The 27,048-nt window shown below is 30.6% G+C and overlaps 1 protein-coding gene across 6 annotated transcripts in view; it reads left to right on the plus strand.

The window, feature by feature from the left end:
* The window catches only part of LOC137436882 (alpha-aminoadipic semialdehyde synthase, mitochondrial), a 248,802-nt gene that overhangs the window by 118,994 nt on the left and 102,760 nt on the right, over positions 1–27,048 (plus strand). For all 6 annotated transcript variants that reach the window (XM_078787110.1, XM_068131086.2, XM_078787111.1 and 3 more), the window contains 4 exons: positions 345–455; positions 18,417–18,525; positions 23,548–23,688; positions 25,854–26,021. In XM_078787110.1, the coding sequence (XP_078643236.1) occupies positions 345–455; positions 18,417–18,525; positions 23,548–23,688; positions 25,854–26,021 (529 nt within the window). The remainder of the gene's footprint in view (positions 1–344; positions 456–18,416; positions 18,526–23,547; positions 23,689–25,853; positions 26,022–27,048) is intronic.

The raw sequence follows: 27,048 nt of genomic DNA on the forward strand, positions 1-27,048 counted from the left end.
TCAAAAAGTTGCGGACAAACTGTGACAAAACCTGGGTGGACGAGTTGGTTTGGTGGCAGGAACAAGCCAATTCGATTTTGGTTCAGATCCGGATCCAGATACAAAACGGTATCAGTGGGATACAAAACGTAAACTGCTCAGCCTTATGGAGATACGTCTGTGCTCTACCAAGTGCCTTCCGTTATATTATTATTGAATAATCGTTTTAGAAGGGCTTTTCCTTACGAGGGTGAAGTTGTCATCGTATATGATTGCAATGTAAGGCTCTTTGTACGAATATATGAATTGCTGCTTGAACAAGAATCTTGCTTCTCCCACTGAGCCTAATATCTGTATATTTCTAGCCTCTTGCCGAAAACGCTGCACGCAGGAATTGCCAAGCTCTGCATTGATCAAAAGGTCAATATGGTCACAACCAGTTACGTGCTTCCTGAGATGCAAGCATTACATGAGAGGTAAATGTCTTTAAGATTGACACATTTAGGGTACGTCAACATGTTACATACGCAAATTAGGGGAGGGGGATAGGGGCATGGCAATTCAGATAAAGAAAACGGAGGAAATAGGGGACAAAATAAAGTGTTGGTTAAGGCCTTAATGGAGGGTGGAGAATAAATAAAGGAGGTTAGAGATGAGAACAAAGGAGGTAGAAGGAAATGTAATGTTTTGAATCATAACATGAAGGAAGGCATTGGTTTTATTTTTTGGAAATTATCTTTCTTTTTTGGATATTGGTTTTATATTTTGGAAATAAGCTTTAATCTTTGGATATTGGTTTTATATTTTGGAAATAAGCTTTATTCTTTGGATATTGGTTTTATAGTTTGGAAATAAGCTTTATTCTTTGGAAATTATCTTTCTTTTTTTGGATATTGGTTTTATATTTTGGAAATAAGCTTTATTCTTTGGAAATTATCTTTCTTTTTTTGGATATTGGTTTTATATTTTGGAAATTAGCTTTATTCTTTAGATATTGGTTTTTCATTTTGGAAATTAGCTTCATCCTTTGGATATTGGTTTTATATTTTGGAAATTAGCTTTATTCTTTGGATATTGGTTTTTCATTTTAGAAATTAGCTTTATTTTTTGGATATTGGTTTTATATTTTGGAAATTAGCTTCATCCTTTGGATATTGGTTTTATATTTTGGAAATTAGCTTTATTCTTTGGATATTGGTTTTTCATTTTGGAAATTAGCTTCATCCTTTGGATATTGGTTTTATATTTTGGAAATTAGCTTCATCCTTTGGATATTGGTTTTATATTTTGGAAATAAGCTTTATTCTTTGGAAATTATCTTTCTTTTTTTGGATATTGGTTTTATATTTTGGAAATAAGCTTTATTCTTTGGAAATTATCTTTCTTTTTTGGGATATTGGTTTTATATTTTGGAAATTATCTTTCTTTTTTTGGATATTGGTTTTATATTTTGGAAATAAGCTTTATTCTTTGGAAATTATCTTTCTTTTTTTGGATATTGGTTTTATATTTTGGAAATTATCTTTCTTTTTTTGGATATTGGTTTTATATTTTGGAAATTAGCTTCATCCTTTGGATATTGGTTTTTCATTTTGGAAATTAGCTTCATCCTTTGGATATTGGTTTTATATTTTGGAAATTAGCTTTATTCTTTGGATATTGGTTTTTCATTTTGGAAATTAGCTTTATTTTTTGGAAATCGGTTTTATATTTTGGAAATTAGCTTCATCCTTTGGATATTGGTTTTATATTTTGGAAATTAGCTTCATCCTTTGGATATTGGTTTTTCATTTTGGAAATTAGCTTCATCCTTTGGATATTGGTTTTATATTTTGGAAATTAGCTTTATTCTTTGGATATTGGTTTTTCATTTTGGAAATTAGCTTTATTTTTTGGAAATCGGTTTTATATTTTGGAAATTAGCTTTATGTTTTGGATATTGGTTTTTCATTTTGGAAATTAGCTTCATCCTTTGGATATTGGTTTTATATTTTGGAAATTAGCTTTATTCTTTGGATATTGGATTTATATTTTGGAAATTAGCCTCATCCTTTGGATATTGGTTTTATATTTTGGAAATTAGCTTTATTCTTTAGATATTGGTTTTTCATTTTGGAAATTAGCTTCATCCTTTGGATATTGGTTTTATATTTTGGAAATTAGCTTCATCCTTTGGATATTGGTTTTTCATTTTGGAAATTAGCTTTATTCTTTAGATATTGGTTTTTCATTTTGGAAATTAGCCTCATCCTTTGGATATTGGTTTTATATTTTGGAAATTAGCTTTATTCTTTAGATATTGGTTTTTCATTTTGGAAATTAGCTTCATCCTTTGGATATTGGTTTTATATTTTGGAAATTAGCTTCATCCTTTGGATATTGGTTTTTCATTTTGGAAATTAGCTTCATCCTTTGGATATTGGTTTTATATTTTGGAAATTAGCTTTATTCTTTGGATATTGGTTTTATATTTTGGAAATTAGCTTTATTCTTTAGATATTGGTTTTTTATTTTGGAAATTAGCTTCATCCTTTGGATATTGGTTTTATATTTTGGAAATTAGCTTCATCCTTTGGATATTGGTTTTATATTTTGGAAATTAGCTTTATTCTTTGGATATTGGTTTTTCATTTTGGAAATTAGCTTTATTTTTTGGAAATCGGTTTTATATTTTGGAAATTAGCTTCATCCTTTGGATATTGGTTTATATTTTGGAAATTAGCTTTATTCTTTGGATATTGGTTTTTCATTTTGGAAATTAGCTTTATTTTTTGGAAATCGGTTTTATATTTTGGAAATTAGCTTTATGTTTTGGATATTGGTTTTCTATTTTGGAAATTAGCTTTATTCTTTGGATATTGGTTTTTCATTTTGGAAATTAGCTTCATCCTTTGGATATTGGTTTTATATTTTGGAAATTAGCTTCATCCTTTGGATATTGGTTTTTCATTTTGGAAATTAGCTTCATCTTTTGGATATTGGTTTTATATTTTGGAAATTAGCTTTATTCTTTGGATATTGGTTTTATATTTTGGAAATTAGCTTTATTCTTTAGATATTGGTTTTTCATTTTGGAAATTAGCTTCATCCTTTGGATATTGGTTTTATATTTTGGAAATTAGCTTTATTCTTTAGATATTGGTTTTTCATTTTGGAAATTAGCTTCATCCTTTGGATATTGGTTTTATATTTTGGAAATTAGCTTCATCCTTTGGATATTGGTTTTATATTTTGGAAATTAGCTTTATTCTTTGGATATTGGTTTTATATTTTGGAAATTAGCTTTATTCTTTGGATATTGGTTTTATATTTTGGAAATTAGCTTTATTCTTTAGATATTGGTTTTTCATTTTGGAAATTAGCTTCATCCTTTGGATATTGGTTTTATATTTTGGAAATTAGCTTCATCCTTTGGATATTGGTTTTTCATTTTGGAAATTAGCTTCATCTTTTGGATATTGGTTTTATATTTTGGAAATTAGCTTTATTCTTTGGATATTGGTTTTATATTTTGGAAATTAGCTTTATTTTTTGGAAATCGGTTTTATATTTTGGAAATTAGCTTTATGTTTTGGATATTGGTTTTTCATTTTGGAAATTAGCTTTATTCTTTGGATATTGGTTTTATATTTTGGAAATTAGCTTCATCCTTTGGATATTGCTTTTATATTTTGGAAATTAGCTTTATTCTTTAGATATTGGTTTTTCATTTTGGAAATTAGCTTTATTTTTTGGAAATCGGTTTTATATTTTGGAAATTAGCTTTATGTTTTGGATATTGGTTTTATATTTTGGAAATTAGCTTTATTCTTTGGATATTGGTTTTATATTTTGGAAATTAGCTTCATCCTTTGGATATTGGTTTTATATTTTGGAAATTAGCTTCATCCTTTGGATATTGGTTTTATATTTTGGAAATTAGCTTTATTCTTTAGATATTGGTTTTTCATTTTGGAAATTAGCTTTATTTTTTGGAAATCGGTTTTATATTTTGGAAATTAGCTTTATTCTTTAGATATTGGTTTTTCATTTTGGAAATTAGCTTTATTCTTTGGATATTGGTTTTATATTTTGGAAATTAGCTTCATCCTTTGGATATTGGTTTTATATTTTGGAAATTAGCTTTATTCTTTAGATATTGGTTTTTCATTTTGGAAATTAGCTTTATTTTTTGGAAATCGGTTTTATATTTTGGAAATTAGCTTTATGTTTTGGATATTGGTTTTATATTTTGGAAATTAGCTTTATTCTTTGGATATTGGTTTTATATTTTGGAAATTAGCTTTATTCTTTAGATATTGGTTTTTCATTTTGGAAATTAGCTTCATCCTTTGGATATTGGTTTTATATTTTGGAAATTAGCTTTATTCTTTGGATATTGGTTTTATATTTTGGAAATTAGCTTTATTCTTTAGATATTGGTTTTTCATTTTGGAAATTAGCTTCATCCTTTGGATATTGGTTTTATATTTTGGAAATTAGCTTCATCCTTTGGATATTGGTTTTATATTTTGGAAATTAGCTTTATTCTTTGGATATTGGTTTTTCATTTTGGAAATTAGCTTTATTTTTTGGAAATCGGTTTTATATTTTGGAAATTAGCTTTATTCTTTGGATATTGGTTTTATATTTTGGAAATTAGCTTTATTCTTTGGAAATCGGTTTTATATTTTGGAAATTAGCTTTATGTTTTGGATATTGGTTTTATATTTTGGAAATTAGCTTTATGTTTTGGATATTGGTTTTATATTGTGGAAATTAGCTTTATTCTTTAGATATTGGTTTTTCATTTTGGAAATTAGCCTCATCCTTTGGATATTGGTTTTATATTTTGGAAATTAGCTTTATTTTTTGGATATTGGTTTTTCATTTTGGAAATTAGCTTTATTTTTTGGAAATCGGTTTTATATTTTGGAAATTAGCTTTATGTTTTGGATATTGGTTTTATATTTTGGAAATTAGCTTTATGTTTTGGATATTGGTTTTATATTTTGGAAATTAGCTTTATGTTTTGGATATTGGTTTTATATTTTGGAAATTAGCTTTATGTTTTGGATATTGGTTTTATTTTTTGGAAATTATCTTTCTTTTTTGGATATTGGTTTTATATTTTGGAAATAAGCTTTAATCTTTGGATATTGGTTTTATATTTTGGAAATAAGCTTTATTCTTTGGATATTGGTTTTATATTTTGGAAATAAGCTTTATTCTTTGGAAATTATCTTTCTTTTTTTGGATATTGGTTTTATATTTTGGAAATAAGCTTTATTCTTTGGAAATTATCTTTCTTTTTTTGGATATTGGTTTTATATTTTGGAAATTAGCTTTATTCTTTAGATATTGGTTTTTCATTTTGGAAATTAGCTTCATCCTTTGGATATTGGTTTTATATTTTGGAAATTAGCTTTATTCTTTGGATATTGGTTTTTCATTTTGGAAATTAGCTTCATCCTTTGGATATTGGTTTTATATTTTGGAAATTAGCTTCATCCTTTGGATATTGGTTTTATATTTTGGAAATAAGCTTTATTCTTTGGATATTGGTTTTATATTTTGGAAATAAGCTTTATTCTTTGGAAATTATCTTTCTTTTTTTGGATATTGGTTTTATATTTTGGAAATAAGCTTTATTATTTGGAAATTATCTTTCTTTTTTTGGATATTGGTTTTATATTTTGGAAATTATCTTTCTTTTTTTGGATATTGGTTTTATATTTTGGAAATATGCTTTATTCTTTGGAAATTATCTTTCTTTTTTTGGATATTGGTTTTATATTTTGGAAATTATCTTTCTTTTTTTGGATATTGGTTTTATATTTTGGAAATTAGCTTCATCCTTTGGATATTGGTTTTTCATTTTGGAAATTAGCTTCATCCTTTGGATATTGGTTTTATATTTTGGAAATTAGCTTTATTCTTTGGATATTGGTTTTTCATTTTGGAAATTAGCTTTATTTTTTGGAAATCGGTTTTATATTTTGGAAATTAGCTTCATCCTTTGGATATTGGTTTTATATTTTGGAAATTAGCTTTATTCTTTGGATATTGGTTTTTCATTTTGGAAATTAGCTTTAGTTTTTTGGAAATCGGTTTTTCATTTTGGAAATTAGCCTCATCCTTTGGATATTGGTTTTATATTTTGGAAATTAGCTTTATTCTTTAGATATTGGTTTTTCATTTTGGAAATTAGCTTCATCCTTTGGATATTGGTTTTATATTTTGGAAATTAGCTTCATCCTTTGGATATTGGTTTTTCATTTTGGAAATTAGCTTTATTCTTTAGATATTGGTTTTTCATTTTGGAAATTAGCCTCATCCTTTGGATATTGGTTTTATATTTTGGAAATTAGCTTTATTCTTTAGATATTGGTTTTTCATTTTGGAAATTAGCTTCATCCTTTGGATATTGGTTTTATATTTTGGAAATTAGCTTCATCCTTTGGATATTGGTTTTTCATTTTGGAAATTAGCTTCATCCTTTGGATATTGGTTTTATATTTTGGAAATTAGCTTTATTCTTTGGATATTGGTTTTATATTTTGGAAATTAGCTTTATTCTTTTGATATTGGTTTTTCGTTTTGGAAATTAGCTTCATCCTTTGGATATTGGTTTTATATTTTGGAAATTAGCTTCATCCTTTGGATATTGGTTTTATATTTTGGAAATTAGCTTTATGTTTTGGATATTGGTTTTATATTTTGGAAATTAGCCTCATCCTTTGGATATTGGTTTTATATTTTGGAAATTAGCTTTATGTTTTGGATATTGGTTTTATATTTTGGAAATTAGCTTTATTCTTTAGATATTGGTTTTTCATTTTGGAGATTAGCCTCATCCTTTGGATATTGGTTTTATATTTTGGAAATTAGCTTTATGTTTTGGATATTGGTTTTATATTTTGGAAATTAGCTTTATGTTTTGGATATTGGTTTTATATTTTGGAAATTAGCTTTATTCTTTAGATATTGGTTTTTCATTTTGGAAATTAGCCTCATCCTTTGGATATTGGTTTTATATTTTGGAAATTAGCTTTATTCTTTGGATATTGGTTTTTCATTTTGGAAATTAGCTTTATTTTTTGGAAATCGGTTTTATATTTTGGAAATTAGCTTTATGTTTTGGATATTGGTTTTATATTTTGGAAATTAGCTTTATTCTTTAGATATTGGTTTTTCATTTTGGAAATTAGCCTCATTCTTTGGATATTGGTTTTATATTTTGGAAATTAGCTTTATTCTTTAGATATTGGTTTTTCATTTTGGAAATTAGCCTCATCCTTTGGATATTGGTTTTATATTTTGGAAATTAGCTTCATTCTTTAGATATTGGTTTTTCATTTTGGAAATTAGCCTCATCCTTTGGATATTGGTTTTATATTTTGGAAATTAGCTTTATTCTTTAGATATTGGTTTTTCATTTTGGAAATTAGCCTCATCCTTTGGATATTGGTTTTATATTTTGGAAATTAGCTTTATTCTTTAGATATTGGTTTTTCATTTTGGAAATTAGCCTCATCCTTTGGATATTGGTTTTATATTTTGGAAATTAGCTTTATTCTTTAGATATTGGTTTTTCATTTTGGAAATTAGCCTCATCCTTTGGATATTGGTTTTATATTTTGGAAATTAGCTTTATGTTTTGGATATTGGTTTTATATTTTGGAAATTAGCTTTGTGTTTTGGATATTGGTTTTATATTTTGGAAATTAGCTTTATTCTTTAGATATTGGTTTTTCATTTTGGAAATTAGCCTCATCCTTTGGATATTGGTTTTATATTTTGGAAATTAGCTTTATTCTTTGGATATTGGTTTTTCATCTTGGAAATTAGCTTTATTTTTTGGAAATCGGTTTTATATTTTGGAAATTAGCTTTATGTTTTGGATATTGGTTTTATATTTTGGAAATTAGCTTTATTCTTTAGATATTGGTTTTTCATTTTGGAAATTAGCCTCATCCTTTGGATATTGGTTTTATATTTTGGAAATTAGCTTTATTCTTTAGATATTGGTTTTTCATTTTGGAAATTAGCCTCATCCTTTGGATATTGGTTTTATATTTTGGAAATTAGCTTTATTCTTTAGATATTGGTTTTTCATTTTGGAAATTAGCCTCATCCTTTGGATATTGGTTTTATATTTTGGAAATTAATCTCATCCTTTGGATATTGGTTTTATATTTTGGAAATTAGCTTTATTTTTTGGAAATCGGTTTTATATTTTGGAAATTAGCTTTATGTTTTGGATATTGGTTTTATATTTTGGAAATTAGCTTTTTTGGGGGAAATCTGTTTTATATTTTGGAAATTAGCTTTATGTTTTGGATATTGGTTTTATATTTTGGAAATTAGCTTTATTTTTTGGAAATCGGTTTTACATTTTTGAAATTAGCTTTATGTTTTGGAAATCGGTTTTATATTTTGGAAATTAGCTTTATGTTTTGGATATTGGTTTTATATTTTGGAAATTAGCTTTTTTGGGGGAAATCTGTTTTATATTTTGGAAATTAGCTTTATGTTTTGGATATTGGTTTTATATTTTGGAAATTAGCTTTATTTTTTGGAAATCGGTTTTACATTTTTGAAATTAGCTTTATGTTTTGGAAATCGGTTTTATATTTTGGAAATTAGCTTTATTTTTTGGAAATCGGTTTTATATTTTGGAAATTAGCTTTATTTTTTGGAAATCGGTTTTACATTTTGGAAATTAGCTTTATGTTTTGGAAATCGGTTTTATATTTTGGAAATTAGCTTTATTCTTTGGATATTGGTTTTATATTTTGGAAATTAGCTTTATTCTTTGGATATTGGTTTTATATTTTGGAAATAAGCTTTATTCTTTGGATATTGGTTTTATATTTTGGAAATAAGCTTTATTCTTTGGATATTGGTTTTATATTTTGGAAATTAGCTTTATTCTTTGGATATTGGTTTTTCATTTTGGAAATTAGCTTTATTCTTTGGAAATTATCTTTCTTTTTTTGGATATTGGTTTTATATTTTGGAAATAAGCTTTATTCTTTGGAAATTATCTTTCTTTTTTTGGATATTGGTTTTATATTTTGGAAATTATCTTTCTTTTTTTGGATATTGGTTTTATATTTTGGAAATTAGCTTTATTCTTTGGATATTGGTTTTATATTTTGGAAATAAGCTTTATTCTTTGGATATTGGTTTTATATTTTGGAAATAAGCTTTATTCTTTGGATATTGGTTTTTCATTTTGGAAATAAGCTTTATTCTTTGGATATTGGTTTTATATTTTGGAAATTAGCTTTATTCTTTGGATATTGGTTTTTCATTTTGGAAATTAGCTTCATCCTTTGGATATTGGTTTTATATTTTGGAAATAAGCTTTATTCTTTGGATATTGGTTTTATATTTTGGAAATAAGCTTTATTCTTTGGATATTGGTTTTATATTTTGGAAATTAGCTTTATTCTTTGGATATTGGTTTTTCATTTTGGAAATTAGCTTCATCCTTTGGATATTGGTTTTATATTTTGGAAATTAGCTTCATCCTTTGGATATTGGTTTTATATTTTGGAAAGAAGCTTTATTCTTTGGATATTGGTTTTATATTTTGGAAATAAGCTTTATTCTTTGGAAATTATCTTTCTTTTTTTGGATATTGGTTTTATATTTTGGAAATAAGCTTTATTCTTTGGAAATTATCTTTCTTTTTTTGGATATTGGTTTTATATTTTGGAAATTATCTTTCTTTTTTTGGATATTGGTTTTATATTTTGGAAATAAGCTTTATTCTTTGGAAATTATCTTTCTTTTTTTGGATATTGGTTTTATATTTTGGAAATTATCTTTCTTTTTTTGGATATTGGTTTTATATTTTGGAAATTAGCTTTATTCTTTAGATATTGGTTTTTCATTTTGGAAATTAGCCTCATCCTTTGGATATTGGTTTTATATTTTGGAAATTAGCTTCATCCTTTGGATATTGGTTTTTCATTTTGGAAATTAGCTTCATCCTTTGGATATTGGTTTTATATTTTGGAAATTAGCTTTATTCTTTGGATATTGGTTTTATATTTTGGAAATTAGCTTTATTCTTTAGATATTGGTTTTTCATTTTGGAAATTAGCTTCATCCTTTGGATATTGGTTTTATATTTTGGAAATTAGCTTCATCCTTTGGATATTGGTTTTATATTTTGGAAATTAGCTTTATTCTTTGGATATTGGTTTTTCATTTTGGAAATTAGCTTTATTTTTTGGAAATCGGTTTTATATTTTAGAAATTAGCTTTATGTTTTGGATATTGGTTTTTCATTTTGGAAATTAGCTTCATCCTTTGGATATTGGTTTTATATTTTGGAAATTAGCTTTATTCTTTGGATATTGGTTTTATATTTTGGAAATTATCTTTCTTTTTTTGGATATTGGTTTTATATTTTGGAAATTAGCTTTATTCTTTAGATATTGGTTTTTCATTTTGGAAATTAGCTTCATCCTTTGGATATTGGTTTTATATTTTGGAAATTAGCTTCATCCTTTGGATATTGGTTTTATATTGTGGAAATTAGCTTTATTCTTTGGATATTGGTTTTTCATTTTGGAAATTAGCTTTATTTTTTGGAAATCGGTTTTATATTTTGGAAATTAGCTTTATGTTTTGGATATTGGTTTTATATTTTGGAAATTAGCTTTATTCTTTGGAAATCGGTTTTATATTTTGGAAATTAGCTTTATTCTTTGGATATTGGTTTTATATTTTGGAAATTAGCTTTATTCTTTGGAAATCGGTTTTATATTTTGGAAATTAGCTTTATGTTTTGGATATTGGTTTTATATTTTGGAAATTAGCTTTATGTTTTGGATATTGGTTTTATATTTTGGAAATTAGCTTTATTCTTTAGATATTGGTTTTTCATTTTGGAAATTAGCCTCATCCTTTGGATATTGGTTTTATATTTTGGAAATTAGCTTTATTTTTTGGATATTGGTTTTTCATTTTGGAAATTAGCTTTATTTTTTGGAAATCGGTTTTATATTTTGGAAATTAGCTTTATGTTTTGGATATTGGTTTTATATTTTGGAAATTAGCTTTATGTTTTGGATATTGGTTTTATATTTTGGAAATTAGCTTTATGTTTTGGATATTGGTTTTATATTTTGGAAATTAGCTTTATTCTTTAGATATTGGTTTTTCATTTTGGAAATTAGCCTCATCCTTTGGATATTGGTTTTATATTTTGGAAATTAGCTTTATGTTTTGGATATTGGTTTTATATTTTGGAAATTAGCTTTATGTTTTGGATATTGGTTTTATATTTTGGAAATTAGCTTTATTCTTTAGATATTGGTTTTTCATTTTGGAAATTAGCCTCATCCTTTGGATATTGGTTTTATATTTTGGAAATTAGCTTTATTCTTTGGATATTGGTTTTTCATTTTGGAAATTAGCTTTATTTTTTGGAAATCGGTTTTATATTTTGGAAATTAGCTTTATGTTTTGGATATTGGTTTTATATTTTGGAAATTAGCTTTATTCTTTAGATATTGGTTTTTCATTTTGGAAATTAGCCTCATTCTTTGGATATTGGTTTTATATTTTGGAAATTAGCTTTATTCTTTAGATATTGGTTTTTTCATTTTGGAAATTAGCCTCATCCTTTGGATATTGGTTTTATATTTTGGAAATTAGCTTTATTCTTTGGATATTGGTTTTTCATCTTGGAAATTAGCTTTATTTTTTGGAAATCGGTTTTATATTTTGGAAATTAGCTTTATGTTTTGGATATTGGTTTTATATTTTGGAAATTAGCTTTATTCTTTAGATATTGGTTTTTCATTTTGGAAATTAGCCTCATCCTTTGGATATTGGTTTTATATTTTGGAAATTAATCTCATCCTTTGGATATTGGTTTTATATTTTGGAAATTAGCTTTATTTTTTGGAAATCGGTTTTATATTTTGGAAATTAGCTTTATGTTTTGGATATTGGTTTTATATTTTGGAAATTAGCTTTTTTGGGGGAAATCTGTTTTATATTTTGGAAATTAGCTTTATGTTTTGGATATTGGTTTTATATTTTGGAAATTAGCTTTATTTTTTGGAAATCGGTTTTACATTTTTGAAATTAGCTTTATGTTTTGGAAATCGGTTTTATATTTTGGAAATTAGCTTTATTTTTTGGAAATCGGTTTTATATTTTGGAAATTAGCTTTATTTTTTGGAAATCGGTTTTACATTTTGGAAATTAGCTTTATGTTTTGGAAATCGGTTTTATATTTTGGAAATTAGCTTTATTCTTTGGATATTGGTTTTATATTTTGGAAATTAGCTTTATTCTTTGGATATTGGTTTTATATTTTGGAAATAAGCTTTATTCTTTGGATATTGGTTTTATATTTTGGAAATAAGCTTTATTCTTTGGATATTGGTTTTATATTTTGGAAATTAGCTTTATTCTTTGGATATTGGTTTTTCATTTTGGAAATTAGCTTTATTCTTTTGAAATTAGCTTTCTTTTTTTGGATATTGGTTTTATATTTTGGAAATAAGCTTTATTCTTTGGAAATTATCTTTCTTTTTTTGGATATTGGATTTATATTTTGGAAATTATCTTTCTTTTTTTGGATATTGGTTTTTCATTTTGGAAATAAGCTTTATTCTTTGGATATTGGTTTTATATTTTGGAAATTAGCTTTATTCTTTGGATATTGGTTTTATATTTTGGAAATAAGCTTTATTCTTTGGATATTGGTTTTATATTTTGGAAATAAGCTTTATTCTTTGGATATTGGTTTTTCATTTTGGAAATATGCTTTATTCTTTGGATATTGGTTTTATATTTTGGAAATTAGCTTTATTCTTTGGATATTGGTTTTTCATTTTGGAAATTAGCTTCATCCTTTGGATATTGGTTTTATATTTTGGAAATAAGCTTTATTCTTTGGATATTGGTTTTATATTTTGGAAATAAGCTTTATTCTTTGGATATTGGTTTTATATTTTGGAAATTAGCTTTATTCTTTGGATATTGGTTTTTCATTTTGGAAATTAGCTTCATCCTTTGGATATTGGTTTTATATTTTGGAAATTAGCTTCATCCTTTGGATATTGGTTTTATATTTTGGAAATAAGCTTTATTCTTTGGATATTGGTTTTATATTTTGGAAATAAGCTTTATTCTTTGGAAATTATCTTTCTTTTTTTGGATATTGGTTTTATATTTTGGAAATAAGCTTTATTCTTTGGAAATTATCTTTCTTTTTTTGGATATTGGTTTTATATTTTGGAAATTATCTTTCTTTTTTGGATATTGGTTTTATATTTTGGAAATAAGCTTTATTCTTTGGAAATTATCTTTCTTTTTTTGGATATTGGTTTTATATTTTGGAAATTATCTTTCTTTTTTTGGATATTGGTTTTATATTTTGGAAATTAGCTTTATTCTTTAGATATTGGTTTTTCATTTTGGAAATTAGCCTCATCCTTTGGATATTGGTTTTATATTTTGGAAATTAGCTTCATCCTTTGGATATTGGTTTTATATTTTGGAAATTAGCTTCATCCTTTGGATATTGGTTTTTCATTTTGGAAATTAGCTTTATTCTTTGGATATTGGTTTTTCATTTTGGAAATAAGCTTTATTCTTTGGATATTGGTTTTATATTTTGGAAATAAGCTTTATTCTTTGGAAATTATCTTTCTTTTTTTGGATATTGGTTTTATATTTTGGAAATAAGCTTTATTCTTTGGAAATTATCTTTCTTTTTTTGGATATTGGTTTTATATTTTGGAAATTATCTTTCTTTTTTTGGATATTGGTTTTATATTTTGGAAATAAGCTTTATTCTTTGGAAATTATCTTTCTTTTTTTGGATATTGGTTTTATATTTTGGAAATTATCTTTCTTTTTTTGGATATTGGTTTTATATTTTGGAAATTAGCTTTATTCTTTAGATATTGGTTTTTCATTTTGGAAATTAGCCTCATCCTTTGGATATTGGTTTTTCATTTTGGAAATTAGCTTCATCCTTTGGATATTGGTTTTATATTTTGGAAATTAGCTTCATCCTTTGGATATTGGTTTTTCATTTTGGAAATTAGCTTTATTCTTTGGATATTGGTTTTATATTTTGGAAATTAGCTTTATTCTTTGGATATTGGTTTTATATTTTGGAAATTAGCTTTATTCTTTAGATATTGGTTTTTCATTTTGGAAATTAGCTTCATCCTTTGGATATTGGTTTTATATTTTGGAAATTAGCTTCATCCTTTGGATATTGGTTTTATATTTTGGAAATTAGCTTTATTCTTTGGATATTGGTTTTTCATTTTGGAAATTAGCTTTATTTTTTGGAAATCGGTTTTATATTTTGGAAATTAGCTTTATGTTTTGGATATTGGTTTTTCATTTTGGAAATTAGCTTCATCCTTTGGATATTGGTTTTATATTTTGGAAATTAGCTTTATTCTTTGGATATTGGTTTTATATTTTGGAAATTATCTTTCTTTTTTTGGATATTGGTTTTATATTTTGGAAATTAGCTTTATTCTTTAGATATTGGTTTTTCATTTTGGAAATTAGCTTCATCCTTTGGATATTGGTTTTATATTTTGGAAATTAGCTTCATCCTTTGGATATTGGTTTTATATTGTGGAAATTAGCTTTATTCTTTGGATATTGGTTTTTCATTTTGGAAATTAGCTTTATTTTTTGGAAATCGGTTTTATATTTTGGAAATTAGCTTTATGTTTTGGATATTGGTTTTATATTTTGGAAATTAGCTTTATTCTTTGGAAATTGGTTTTATATTTTGGAAATTAGCTTTATTCTTTGGATATTGGTTTTATATTTTGGAAATTAGCTTTATTCTTTGGAAATCGGTTTTATATTTTGGAAATTAGCTTTATGTTTTGGATATTGGTTTTATATTTTGGAAATTAGCTTTATGTTTTGGATATTGGTTTTATATTTTGGAAATTAGCTTTATTCTTTAGATATTGGTTTTTCATTTTGGAAATTAGCCTCATCCTTTGGATATTGGTTTTATATTTTGGAAATTAGCTTTATTTTTTGGATATTGGTTTTTCATTTTGGAAATTAGCTTTATTTTTTGGAAATCGGTTTTATATTTTGGAAATTAGCTTTATGTTTTGGATATTGGTTTTATATTTTGGAAATTAGCTTTATGTTTTGGATATTGGTTTTATATTTTGGAAATTAGCTTTATGTTTTGGATATTGGTTTTATATTTTGGAAATTAGCTTTATTCTTTAGATATTGGTTTTTCATTTAGGAAATTAGCCTCATCCTTTGGATATTGGTTTTATATTTTGGAAATTAGCTTTATTCTTTGGATATTGGTTTTATATTTTGGAAATTAGCTTTATTTTTTGGATATTGGTTTTATATTTTGGAAATTAGCTTTATGTTTTGGAAATCGGTTTTTCATTTTGGAAATTAGCTTTATTTTTTGGAAATCGGTTTTATATTTTGGAAATTAGCTTTATGTTTTGGATATTGGTTTTATATTTTGGAAATTAGCTTTATTCTTTAGATATTGGTTTTTCATTTTGGAAATTAGCCTCATCCTTTGGATATTGGTTTTATATTTTGGAAATTAGCTTTATTTTTTGGATATTGGTTTTATATTTTGGAAATTAGCTTTATGTTTTGGATATTGGTTTTATATTTTGGAAATTAGCCTCATCCTTTGGATATTGGTTTTATATTTTGGAAATTAGCTTTATGTTTTGGATATTGGTTTTATATTTTGGAAATTAGCTTTATTCTTTAGATATTGGTTTTTCATTTTGGAAATTAGCCTCATCCTTTGGATATTGGTTTTTCATTTTGGAAATTAGCTTCATTCTTTAGATATTGGTTTTTCATTTTGGAAATTAGCCTCATCCTTTGGATATTGGTTTTATATTTTGTAAATTAGCTTTATTTTTTGGAAATCGGTTTTATATTTTGGAAATTAGCTTTATGTTTTGGATATTGGTTTTTCATTTTGGAAATTAGCTTCATCCTTTGGATATTGGTTTTATATTTTGGAAATTAGCTTTATTTTTTGGAAATCGGTTTTATATTTTGGAAATTAGCTTTATGTTTTGGATATTGGTTTTATATTTTGGAAATTAGCTTTATTCTTTAGATATTGGTTTTTCATTTTGGAAATTAGCTTCATCCTTTGGATATTGGTTTTATATTTTGGAAATTAGCTTTATGTTTTGGATATTGGTTTTATATTTTGGAAATTAGCTTTATGTTTTGGATATTGGTTTTATATTTTGGAAATTAGCTTTATTCTTTAGATATTGGTTTTTCATTTTGGAAATTAGCTTCATCCTTTGGATATTGGTTTTATATTTTGGAAATTAGCTTTATGTTTTGGATATTGGTTTTATATTTTGGAAATTAGCTTTATGTTTTGGATATTGGTTTTATATTTTGGAAATTAGCTTCATTCTTTAGATATTGGTTTTTCATTTTGGAAATTAGCCTCATCCTTTGGATATTGGTTTTATATTTTGGAAATTAGCTTTATGTTTTGGATATTGGTTTTATATTTTGGAAATTAGCTTTATTCTTTAGATATTGGTTTTTCATTTTGGAAATTAGCCTCATCCTTTGGATATTGGTTTTATATTTTGGAAATTAGCTTTATTCTTTGGATATTGGTTTTTCATTTTGGAAATTAGCTTTATTTTTTGGAAATCGGTTTTATATTTTGGAAATTAGCTTTATGTTTTGGATATTGGTTTTATATTTTGGAAATTAGCTTTATTCTTTAGATATTGGTTTTTCATTTTGGAAATTAGCCTCATCCTTTGGATATTGGTTTTATATTTTGGAAATTAGCTTTATTCTTTAGATATTGGTTTTTCATTTTGGAAATTAGCCTCATCCTTTGGATATTGGTTTTATATTTTGGAAATTAGCTTTATTCTTTAGATATTGGTTTTTCATTTTGGAAATTAGCCTCATCCTTTGGATATTGGTTTTATATTTTGGAAATTAACCTCATCCTTTGGATATTGGTTTTATATTTTGGAAATTAGCTTTATTTTTTGGAAATCGGTTTTATATTTTGGAAATTAGCTTTATGTTTTGGATATTGGTTTTATATTTTGGAAATTAGCTTTATTTTTTGGATATTGGTTTTTCATTTTGGAAATTAGCTTTATTTTTTGGAAATCGGTTTTATATTTTGGAAATTAGCTTTATGTTTTGGATATTGGTTTTATATTTTGGAAATTAGCTTTATGTTTTGGATATTGGTTTTATATTTTGGAAATTAGCTTTATGTTTTGGATATTGGTTTTATATTTTGGAAATTAGCTTTATTCTTTAGATATTGGTTTTTCATTTTGGAAATTAGCCTCATCCTTTGGATATTGGTTTTATATTTTGGAAATTAGCTTTATTCTTTGGATATTGGTTTTTCATTTTGGAAATTAGCTTTATTTTTTGGAAATCGGTTTTATATTTTGGAAATTAGCTTTATGTTTTGGATATTGGTTTTATATTTTGGAAATTAGCTTTTTTGTGGGAAATCTGTTTTATATTTTGGAAATTAGCTTTATGTTTTGGATATTGGTTTTATATTTTGGAAATTAGCTTTATTTTTTGGAAATCGGTTTTACATTTTTGAAATTAGCTTTATGTTTTGGAAATCGGTTTTATATTTTGGAAATTAGCTTTATTTTTTGGAAATCGGTTTTATATTTTGGAAATTAGCTTTATTTTTTGGAAATCGGTTTTACATTTTGGAAATTAGCTTTATGTTTTGGAAATCGGTTTTATATTTTGGAAATTAGCTTTATTTTTTGGAAATCGGTTTTACATTTTGGAAATTAGCTTTTGTTTTTTGGAAATTTGGAAATTAGTTTTGGAAATCGGTTTTATATTTTGGAAATTAGCTTTATGTTTTGGAAATCGGTTTTATATTTTGGAAATTAGCTTTATGTTTTGGAAATCGGTTTTATATTTTGGAAATTAGCTTTATTCTTTGGATATTGGTTTTTCATTTTGGAAATTACCTTTTTTGGGGGAAATCGGTTTTATATTTTGTAAATTAGCTTTATTCTTTGGATGTTGGTTTTTCATTTTAGAAATTATCTTTTTGGGGGGAAATCGGTTTTATATTTTGTAAATTAGCTTTATTCTTTGGATATTGGTTTTTCATTTTGAAAATTAGCTTTTTGGGGGAAATTGGTGTTATATTTTGTAAATTAGCTTCATTCTTTGGATATTGGTTTTATATTTTGGAAATTAACTTTATTTTTTGGAAATCGGTATTATATTTTGGAAATTAGGTTTATTTTTTGGAAATTGGTTTTATTTTTTGGATATTGGTTTTACTTTTTGGAAATTCGTTTTATATTTTGGAAATTGGTTTTACTTTTTGGAAATTCGTTTTATATTTTGGAAATTAGTTTTGAGGATAAGTTGTACGTGTGATGTAGTGCGCAGGCTGCTGGCATCACATTGCTGAACGAGGTGGGGTTGGACCCAGGAATTGATCACATTTTGGCCCTGAGCAGCATTCACTCTGCCAGGCAGCGTGGTGGTACGGTACGTGTGCAGAGCCCCAAATCTATTTCCATTTCCTTTGTCTGTATAATCACATCAAAACCACCATGATTGCTGGAAATGTTCCTTTCCTTTTACTCACCCATTTTACTCACTCTTTTCCACTTCTCTCTTCTCATCACTTCTTTTACCTCTGGCCACTTGTTGATGTAATGCAATATATTATTGCTTCCTCGTATTTTCATTTTATTGTGTTCTTGTTAACCGTGACCTTCCACTTCCTGAAGTGCCAAACTGGGGTCATTCCAGCCAAGTGCACGCTGATCCCTGACCTGGTTTTGACGCATGCATGTTTGACTCACTCCCACCCTAAGTCAACCCTTTCCCCTATCCCATCTCCCTCTTCTGCTCCAATGAAGGGTTAACAAAACATCAGCTTCTCCTGGCTTCCCACTGCGGTTAGCATTCCTTTATCAACATTCTGGTGATTCCATCCGTTGTGCCTGCAAGCGGTTTGGCTCTTGGGCTCCTAGAGAACCCGAGTGGCACAATCGACATTCCATATTTTTTTTGTTGCAGGTAGTCCTATATAACTGTGTACATCATGTTTTACCAGAAATTAGAGGAAACCTTCTTGTAAGACATCTTACAATTACCCAGGGGGCCAAACCAGTTATTTTTCGGAAAACAGACATGGCGTGCTGTGAAAGGTTGGCTGCCAAAAATCATATCTATATATATCTAGGAACAAAATGTATATGGACAACCTTTCCAACAAGCTACTGAAAATCTGTAGGAAGCCTCTAAACAACATGACCCTCTACGCGAATACGGCGCCTTCAGCAGCGATCAGCCATTATGGTTTATCCGTGTTCCTTGAGCAATGATGAAGGAAAAACTTAATTCTAACAAACCAAATATATCATAAATAAATGATTACTCCCTCAACCATTTACATCTGAATATCAAGGCATATTTTGGGGCAAAACATTAAAGAATAGTTCAAAATGCACGCTCAATCCTGAATTTAATTGTTTTGTTTGTGAACGTAACATTAGAAGACGTATTTCTGTTAGTTATCACTTTCTGATTCACTGCTGCTGTCAAAGGTGACAGTGTAGTGGGCACGGCTGCACTTCTTTTTCGATCCCCGACAGCAGCAGCTCATATAACAGGGAATGTTCTTCTTCCCACATGAGCAGTTTGTGTTGCAGCCCTTGGTGCAGCCACAGGAGATCGTCTGCATCATCTGCTATGGCCAGGTTCGGTGTGTGGATTGCACTGGTACCAGCTTTCCATCATCCACGTTTTCCTCGACTGTGATCTTTCCACTTGCACTTGACTAAGCATCCAAAGGCAGGACGACAAAGTAGTTTTGTGTTGATCATAAATCTACGACAAAATCAGTGTGGGTGTATGAGGCTTCATTTCCCATGAAGTGAATTTGCATCGCTCTAACCTCCTTCTTTTTGATTAAAATTTAAGGTTGTAGGCTGATGTGTAAAATTTTCAGGTTGTAGTTTGGAGAGCAAGGCAGGATGCCAGACTGTATCAAAAGCACGAGATATGTCCAGAGAGATGGCCCTGATATCATGTCTGAGATTGAGGGCCTCTATCTATTGTTGTGTAAGTAGAAGCAGTGTGTCCAAGGTAGAGTGACATGGCCTGACACCAAATTGGTGATCTGCGATGAGGTTGTTGGATAAAAATAAGGATTTCATATCAACTGTGATGATGGATTCCATGACCTTGCTGATTCTTGGAAGTAAGCTGATACAATAATAAAATATGTATATGGCGTCACGAACTAAGCTGATACAAAAACAGAACCAATGGAGTCCCTTAATACATGAGTATAACCTATGGCGTCATGAACACACAATCATTCATGCACAATGGGGGAGGAGCGGGGTCTTTCAAAGGATACCAGTAACAACGATCAAAATAGCTCAATGGTGTATAGGTCTCCAGTCCACAGCATGAAGTAGCAAGCAGTACAGACCAGCCCACAACCATGGCACCCAGCGGAAAGGTGAAGTGTCCAGTGGGGACTAGACAGCAGAGAGCAGAGAGCAGAGTGACAAGAGCGCCAGAAGAGTGGCTCAAGAGAAAAGCTAGCTACATGCAGATAGCGGAAAAAGTGAAGCCCAAGCGAGAAGCGAAGAGATTGAACAGCGTGTGTGCAGGCTTTTATTCACTCACCTCTGGCCACACCCCACTCCTCTCAACTTTCTTTGCTCATGGTTCAGCACATTCCTCCTCTGAGGTGATGCCACACAGATGCGGTGTCATCGGTGGCACCACCCAAACCAGTGATGCGACACCTTGCAGTGCGACAATGGAGTACGCATACTCAAGGGTCCTTGTAATGAATGACGCTGTGACCTACGCATATTAACCAGAGGGAAAGCCACGAGTGTGGGAGAAGGTCATCAACTCAAACATGGGCTGCCGACACATCCAAAGTGCACCCCTCTCTTTCCAATGCCTGGTGCCCCGCCTGGTTCACAGAGAGGACAAAATTGAATAACACTGTGCTACCTTGTACCTAATGTCTATGTCAACTCTGCCCCTCTCACGGCATACATTAGAGATTAGAACATCACAATTATTCACTCTAACTGGTCCCTGATTACAGAATAATTTTCAAACCTATGCGAATATGTAGACCATGCTAACTTATCTTCTACCTCGTATGTACTCCCTCGAACGTAACAATATGTAGGATGTGTGAAACAGAATGAACTCTCCCCATGCAAAATAAGTGTCTGGTTTGTACTTTGAAAGCTGAAGGAGGATTTCGGTATTTTTTGCTTGTTTATTTTGGAATATATCAGTGAGCCTTGAGCCATGTCTAGTTCAGGTTGTTGTTGGTGTTCTTTTTTTGGGGTCGATTTTTGTAATGTGGAATGGAAGGGAGGGTCATGGATTAAGAGTTAAAGTGACGTGAACTTGAATTGGGAGAAAATGGGGAATACTTGGGAAACTAACAAAAAAATAATTCCCTTTTTAAGGCCATTTTTCCCTGCTAGAGCAGGGGTTAGCCTTGTGGGCCCCATGACAATCTTCATGGTTCCCTTTTTGAGGCAATGTTTTTATGGCAACATGAGCATTTATCCCAGCAAGCTGGTGCTCAATTTGCCGACCTCGGAAGGATGACAGGCTGAGTCAACCCCCCTGGCGTTAATTCAGCGATCGACCAGGATTCGAACACAGGATCGTAGGATCTCAAGCCGGCACCCAAACCACTAAGCCAACACCTGGCTTCGGGAAACAAACAAGATTAAATCATTTAATGTAAGATTAATTTAATCATTTAAAATAAGCTAGTAATCATTTTAACGTTTCACAGAATGTAAAGTATTATTTTTAAAAAACCTTCACCTACAGTCACGTGAAAAAGTAAGTACACCCCATGTAAAGCTTTGACTTTTTCAACATATTTCAACATGCAGCTATTTGATCTTCATTTCAACAATATTGACAGATAAAGGTGATATAATATAACAAATATCATGAAACATTTACATTTTGTAGTCCATTGTTTCATTTAAATGAACATAAATGCAAATTTCGCATCTGGAAAAAGTAAGTACCCCCTACATTTATCACTACTTCGAATACCTAAAATTAGAATCAGGTGCACCAGCTCAGGTGCAAATGATTAGAACATCGTTAGAGAGGATCTTGGAGGAACCTGTCTTATTTAAACCTCAGACATTTAGTTTGGTTTGCTTTTTGTTGTTGAAGTGTGCGGCGTCACCATGCCTAGATCAAAAGAGCTCTCTGATGCCTTCAGAAAGAAGGTTATAGATGCCTACGAGTCTGCGAAGGGATTTATAAATATCTCCAAACAATTTGAAATCAATCAATCGACTGTCCGGAAGATCATCTACAAGTGGAGAAGATTCCAAACAACTGCCAACTTGTTCAGGCCAGGCCGCCCCAGCAAGTTCAGCCCGAGAGCAGACCGCAAGACGCTGAAAGAAGTCTCTAAGAACCCCAGAATGTCATCACGGGACCTACAGGTAGCTCTTGCCACTATTGATGTGAAAGTGCACGAGTCTACCATTAGAAAGAGGCTGCACAAATTTGATCTACATGGGAGGTGTACCAGGAGGAAACCTTTGCTGTCCAGAAAGAACATCAGGGCAAGACTAAAGTTTGCCAATGAACACCAAGGCAAAGACCAGCACTTCTGGAACAATGTGCTCTGGACAGATGAGTCAAAAGTGGAGCTATTCGGCCACAGTACCAGAAGACATGTTTGGCGAAAACCAAAGACAGCATTTCACCACAAGAACCTGATACCAACTGTAAAGCATGGTGGTGGAAATATTGTGGTTTGGGGCAGCTTTGTTGCATCAGGGCCTGGGCAGCTCACCATCATAGAATCTGCTATGAATTCTTCATTGTACCAGAGGGTGCTTGAGGATAATGTGAGGCCATCTGTCGGAAAGTTGAAGCTCAACCGAAGGTGCACCTTGCAACATGACAATGACCCTAAACATAGCAGTAAATCCACCAAGGAATGGCTGAAAAGAAAGAAATGGAGGGTTCTGGAATGGCCAAGTCAAAGCCCGGATCTAAATCCCATCGAGATGTTGTGGGGGGATTTGAAACGAGCTGTGCATGCAAGAAACCCCTCAAACATCGCACAGCTGAAATAATTTTGCATGGAGGAGTGGGAAAAAATTTCTCCCAGTCGATGTCAGAGACTGGTAGACAGTTATAAGAAACGCCTACTTGAGGTTGTTTCTGCCAAAGGGGGCAATACCACCTACTAGAGCCAAGGGTGTACTTACTTTTTCCACATGCGAAATTTGCATTTATGTTTATTTAAATTATCAATGGACTACAAAATGTAAATGTTTCATGATATTTGTTATATTATATCACCTTTATCTATCAATATTGTTGAAATGAAGATCAAGTAGCTGTATGTTGAAATATGTTGAAAAAGTCAAAACTTTACATGGGGTGTACTTACTTTTTCACGTGACTGTATATTCATGATTTCTAAAGCACACTGTCCTTGCTAATTCTCCTCCTTATTACCAACAGGTGGAATCATTGGTGTCTTATTGTGGTGGCTTGCCAGCCCCCGAGTTCACTAATAACCCACTTCGTTACAAATTCAGCTGGAACCCTGAAGGTGCCATCGGCAATGTCCTCACCTCCGCCAGTTATCTACGAGATGGTCAGGTGGTCTGCACGAGCAAAAACATCACACGTTTTATTTTTGGAGTTAACCCGTCCCCCCACGGGGCGGAAGACGGGATTTTGCAATCGTGTGTGCGTGTGTGTGTGGGTGTGCGTGTGGGTGTGTGCGTGTGTGTGTGTGTGTGTGTGTGTGTGTGTGTGTGTGCGTGCACGCGCGTGCGTCCAGACCATATCTTTTTTTTTTTACACCATTTGAGCTTTTGTCATAAAATTTTCAAAAAAACGTTTTGATGAGAATACTGAGATAATAATTAAATTTGCTCAAAATGTGAAAGAGCAAAGTCATAGTAACTATAAATAGCTCATATTAGCCTCGCCGCAGCGCGTCCAGCATACGATGGCCTATTTTTAAAATCGCTTACGTGTTTATTTATTTATTTACCATCGAGCTCCATGGTGCGTGTAGGCCATAACATGTTACTATTTGAACTTTAAACATCAAATCTTCAACAAACCTTTATTATGAGAATATGGAGAAAATAATTAACAAAATGTACATTTTTTTTCAAATTGTCGTTTTTGTCAAGTTTTGTTTGAGTACAAATGTGTTGGTCAAAATTGATCATGGTGATCTGGAATTTGCATTTTAACTGTATGTCCTGTCTTAATGTTATACCTTTCACATTTTTTATGATTTGTTGATTTGTGCTCCATTCTCAACGACAATTTTGTCTCCCGCTCCCTTTATGGTATGTTATATGTGTTAGCTCTGATACGAGCCTCAACTTAGTATCAAAAAAAACTGAAGCAGCAAGACCTTTGGCTCTAATTTCAGCAGTTCTTGTAGAGGGTGAAAGAGATTGACATTGGTTTCTAACTGTATGCCCTTTATTTGAAACTTTTGTACATCAGCAGTATTGATTGAAATAGAGTATTACTGCTGTGAGGAATCCTGATTAATATTTTGATTGGAAGCATCTTTAGGACATTATTTTTTGAAATGGGTAAATTCGTATATTTATGCCATTTCTGCTTCTTCACCAGTTTTTCGTTCTACTTTTGAGTTTGAGAGTTTGTGCCTGTATCCAGCTTGTTCACGCCCTGTTTCCTACTTCTCTCACCTTGCTCGCCTTCATCCTTATGTCCTTTCTTTATCCAAGTCTCCTTCTATCCTGTCGCTCCACCCTGCTCTTACCACCCTCCCCCACATTTCCACTGTCTTTATCATTATTTGCTGGTCCATTCGGTGTTGTAGCTCCTCCACCAGCCTCAAATTCCTACTGCTTTTGTACTGACTTTCCACATCCCAACCCTCAGGAGTACCTTTGGCTGCGACGTCCCCTCCGCTCCCACTTCCTGTTCATCTGTGTGTTGTACCATCCTCCTAACAGCGACAACTCCATCTATAACTCTCTTTCAGACAGCATGGACAAACTTTTAACTTTTAACCACTCATCACAACTCTCTCTTCCTCGTATGTGGCGATTTCAATTGTCACCATGCAACTTGGCTGGGTGTTGGTACCTCTCCCAGCAGCCATGGCTCTTCAGCAAAGGACTTCTGTGAATCCACAGGACTGACTCAATCTGTGAATTTTCCAACCTGGATTTCGACCAATGGCAAATCCTCCCTTCTGGACTTTGTGATAACTAACTTTCCTGCAAATGTCTGCTGCTCTTCCTCTGCTCCAATTGGTTCATCTGATCATATGCTTGTGAAAGTCAACATCTTCCTGACTATTCTCAGAGCGCTGACTCAGTGCAGGCCAGTCTGGAATTTAACTCAAGCAGATTGGCTGGGACTGCAAGCAGCCATCTCTCTTCAGGACTGGTCTCCCATATCTACTACCCCTGATGTTTATTTAGCCTTGGAATTCTTCCATATAAACCTTCCCCCTCTCTCATGCACAGATTCATCCCATCTCGTCTTCAATTATTCTACCCCTCTTCCTGCCCATGGTACACTGATTCCTGTGGTGAGGCGGTTGCACTGAAGCAGCTTTGTCTTAATTCTCTTCCTGGAATTAATTAGATGTGACTTTTTGGAGATACTTCCTGTTAGTTTACTAATAAGAGTAGGTAAGTGTGTGGTAAAATAAATGGCTACCTAGTGTCTTCACTTTTTTAAGTACTTTATAGCAGCCCATAATCTGTCTTTCTCATTTGAAGAACATTTATCAACATCTTGTCCCATTTCTTATTTTACAGTGCATTGAGATATCTTCAGGGGGCAAGATTGTTGATGCGGCACAGCCAGTATGTTTCTGGCCAGGCTTGAATCTTGAAGGTGTGCCAAACCGTGACAGCTTACATTATTGTCAGCTCTACAGCATTCCTGAGGCACAAACAGTTCTCCGTGGAACTCTGCGATATCAGGCAGGAATCACATGTGCATCATGTACAGACCATGACTTTTGTTCAATGTAAAAACTAGTATCCTACTAGTGATGGCAATGGTACACCAAGGCATAACTTCCACAACATGATCAATGACTACCATTGATATTGACAGTAACACAAGCAGTCGAATAGTTAATTGTAAGGACTTTCAGGAAATAGTAATGCAAATTAATGCTCTGACTTGTGTGCCCTTTGTGCTCAGCGGGTCCAGTGGGTGAACAGAACATCATGTTCCACTTATGCCCATAGACCAATCACTGTAGCTTCAACTACCGGGTCATTGACGTTACAGATATTTATTTGTCTGCGGGCAGAGGCAGCGTTTGATGTGCTGTTCACACAAATGTGTGTGCATGCGTGCGTGCTTGCAACCCACAGAATGTTAGAGTTGGTACACTTGCCTCTGAGCTGTTTAGTCTGGATTTGATTCTCGGCCTGACTGTAAACCATAAAAGGATTGGTGCTGCACAGTCAGAGCATCACAAAGTATGTCGTCCCTTAGATGGATGTTACAAGGTGCTTCTCCCAGTTGCTGGAATTAACTGGTGGATGCTTAATACTGAAAAGTTTTGCAAAAAGTATGTGAGTTACTGCCGACGCCCAGGCCAAATTCCAAAGTTAATCCAATGCTGCTAACATAAAGATAGCACGCCCACTCCACCCGTTCATGCTCTCACTCTGATGGTGCTTTCTTCAGCAGCGATATACGGTATTCTATTTTCTTGCTCATGTGGTGCATCTTCAAAGGTATTCTAATTCTATTGCTCTTTTGGCAACTCCTTCTCCAACTCTTTCACTCTGATAGCGCTCTTTCTTCGACACCACTCTATCCAACATCTGTGACATTCTGACTGCGTTTGAGCTAACTCTTTTTTTCCCCCAACCTTTCCCGAACCAAAAATACACTGCCAAATATGGCTTCAAAGCACTTGCAAATTGACAGGTCAGTCAAATCGCAATAATATTGTCGTGTCGCTGGGGTTAAGACCCCAAGAGGACGAAT

This window comes from Myxine glutinosa, chromosome 11 (assembly GCF_964187855.1).
Source record: "Myxine glutinosa chromosome 11, kmMyxGlut1.1, whole genome shotgun sequence".
Taxonomy (NCBI): Eukaryota; Metazoa; Chordata; class Myxini; order Myxiniformes; family Myxinidae; genus Myxine; species Myxine glutinosa.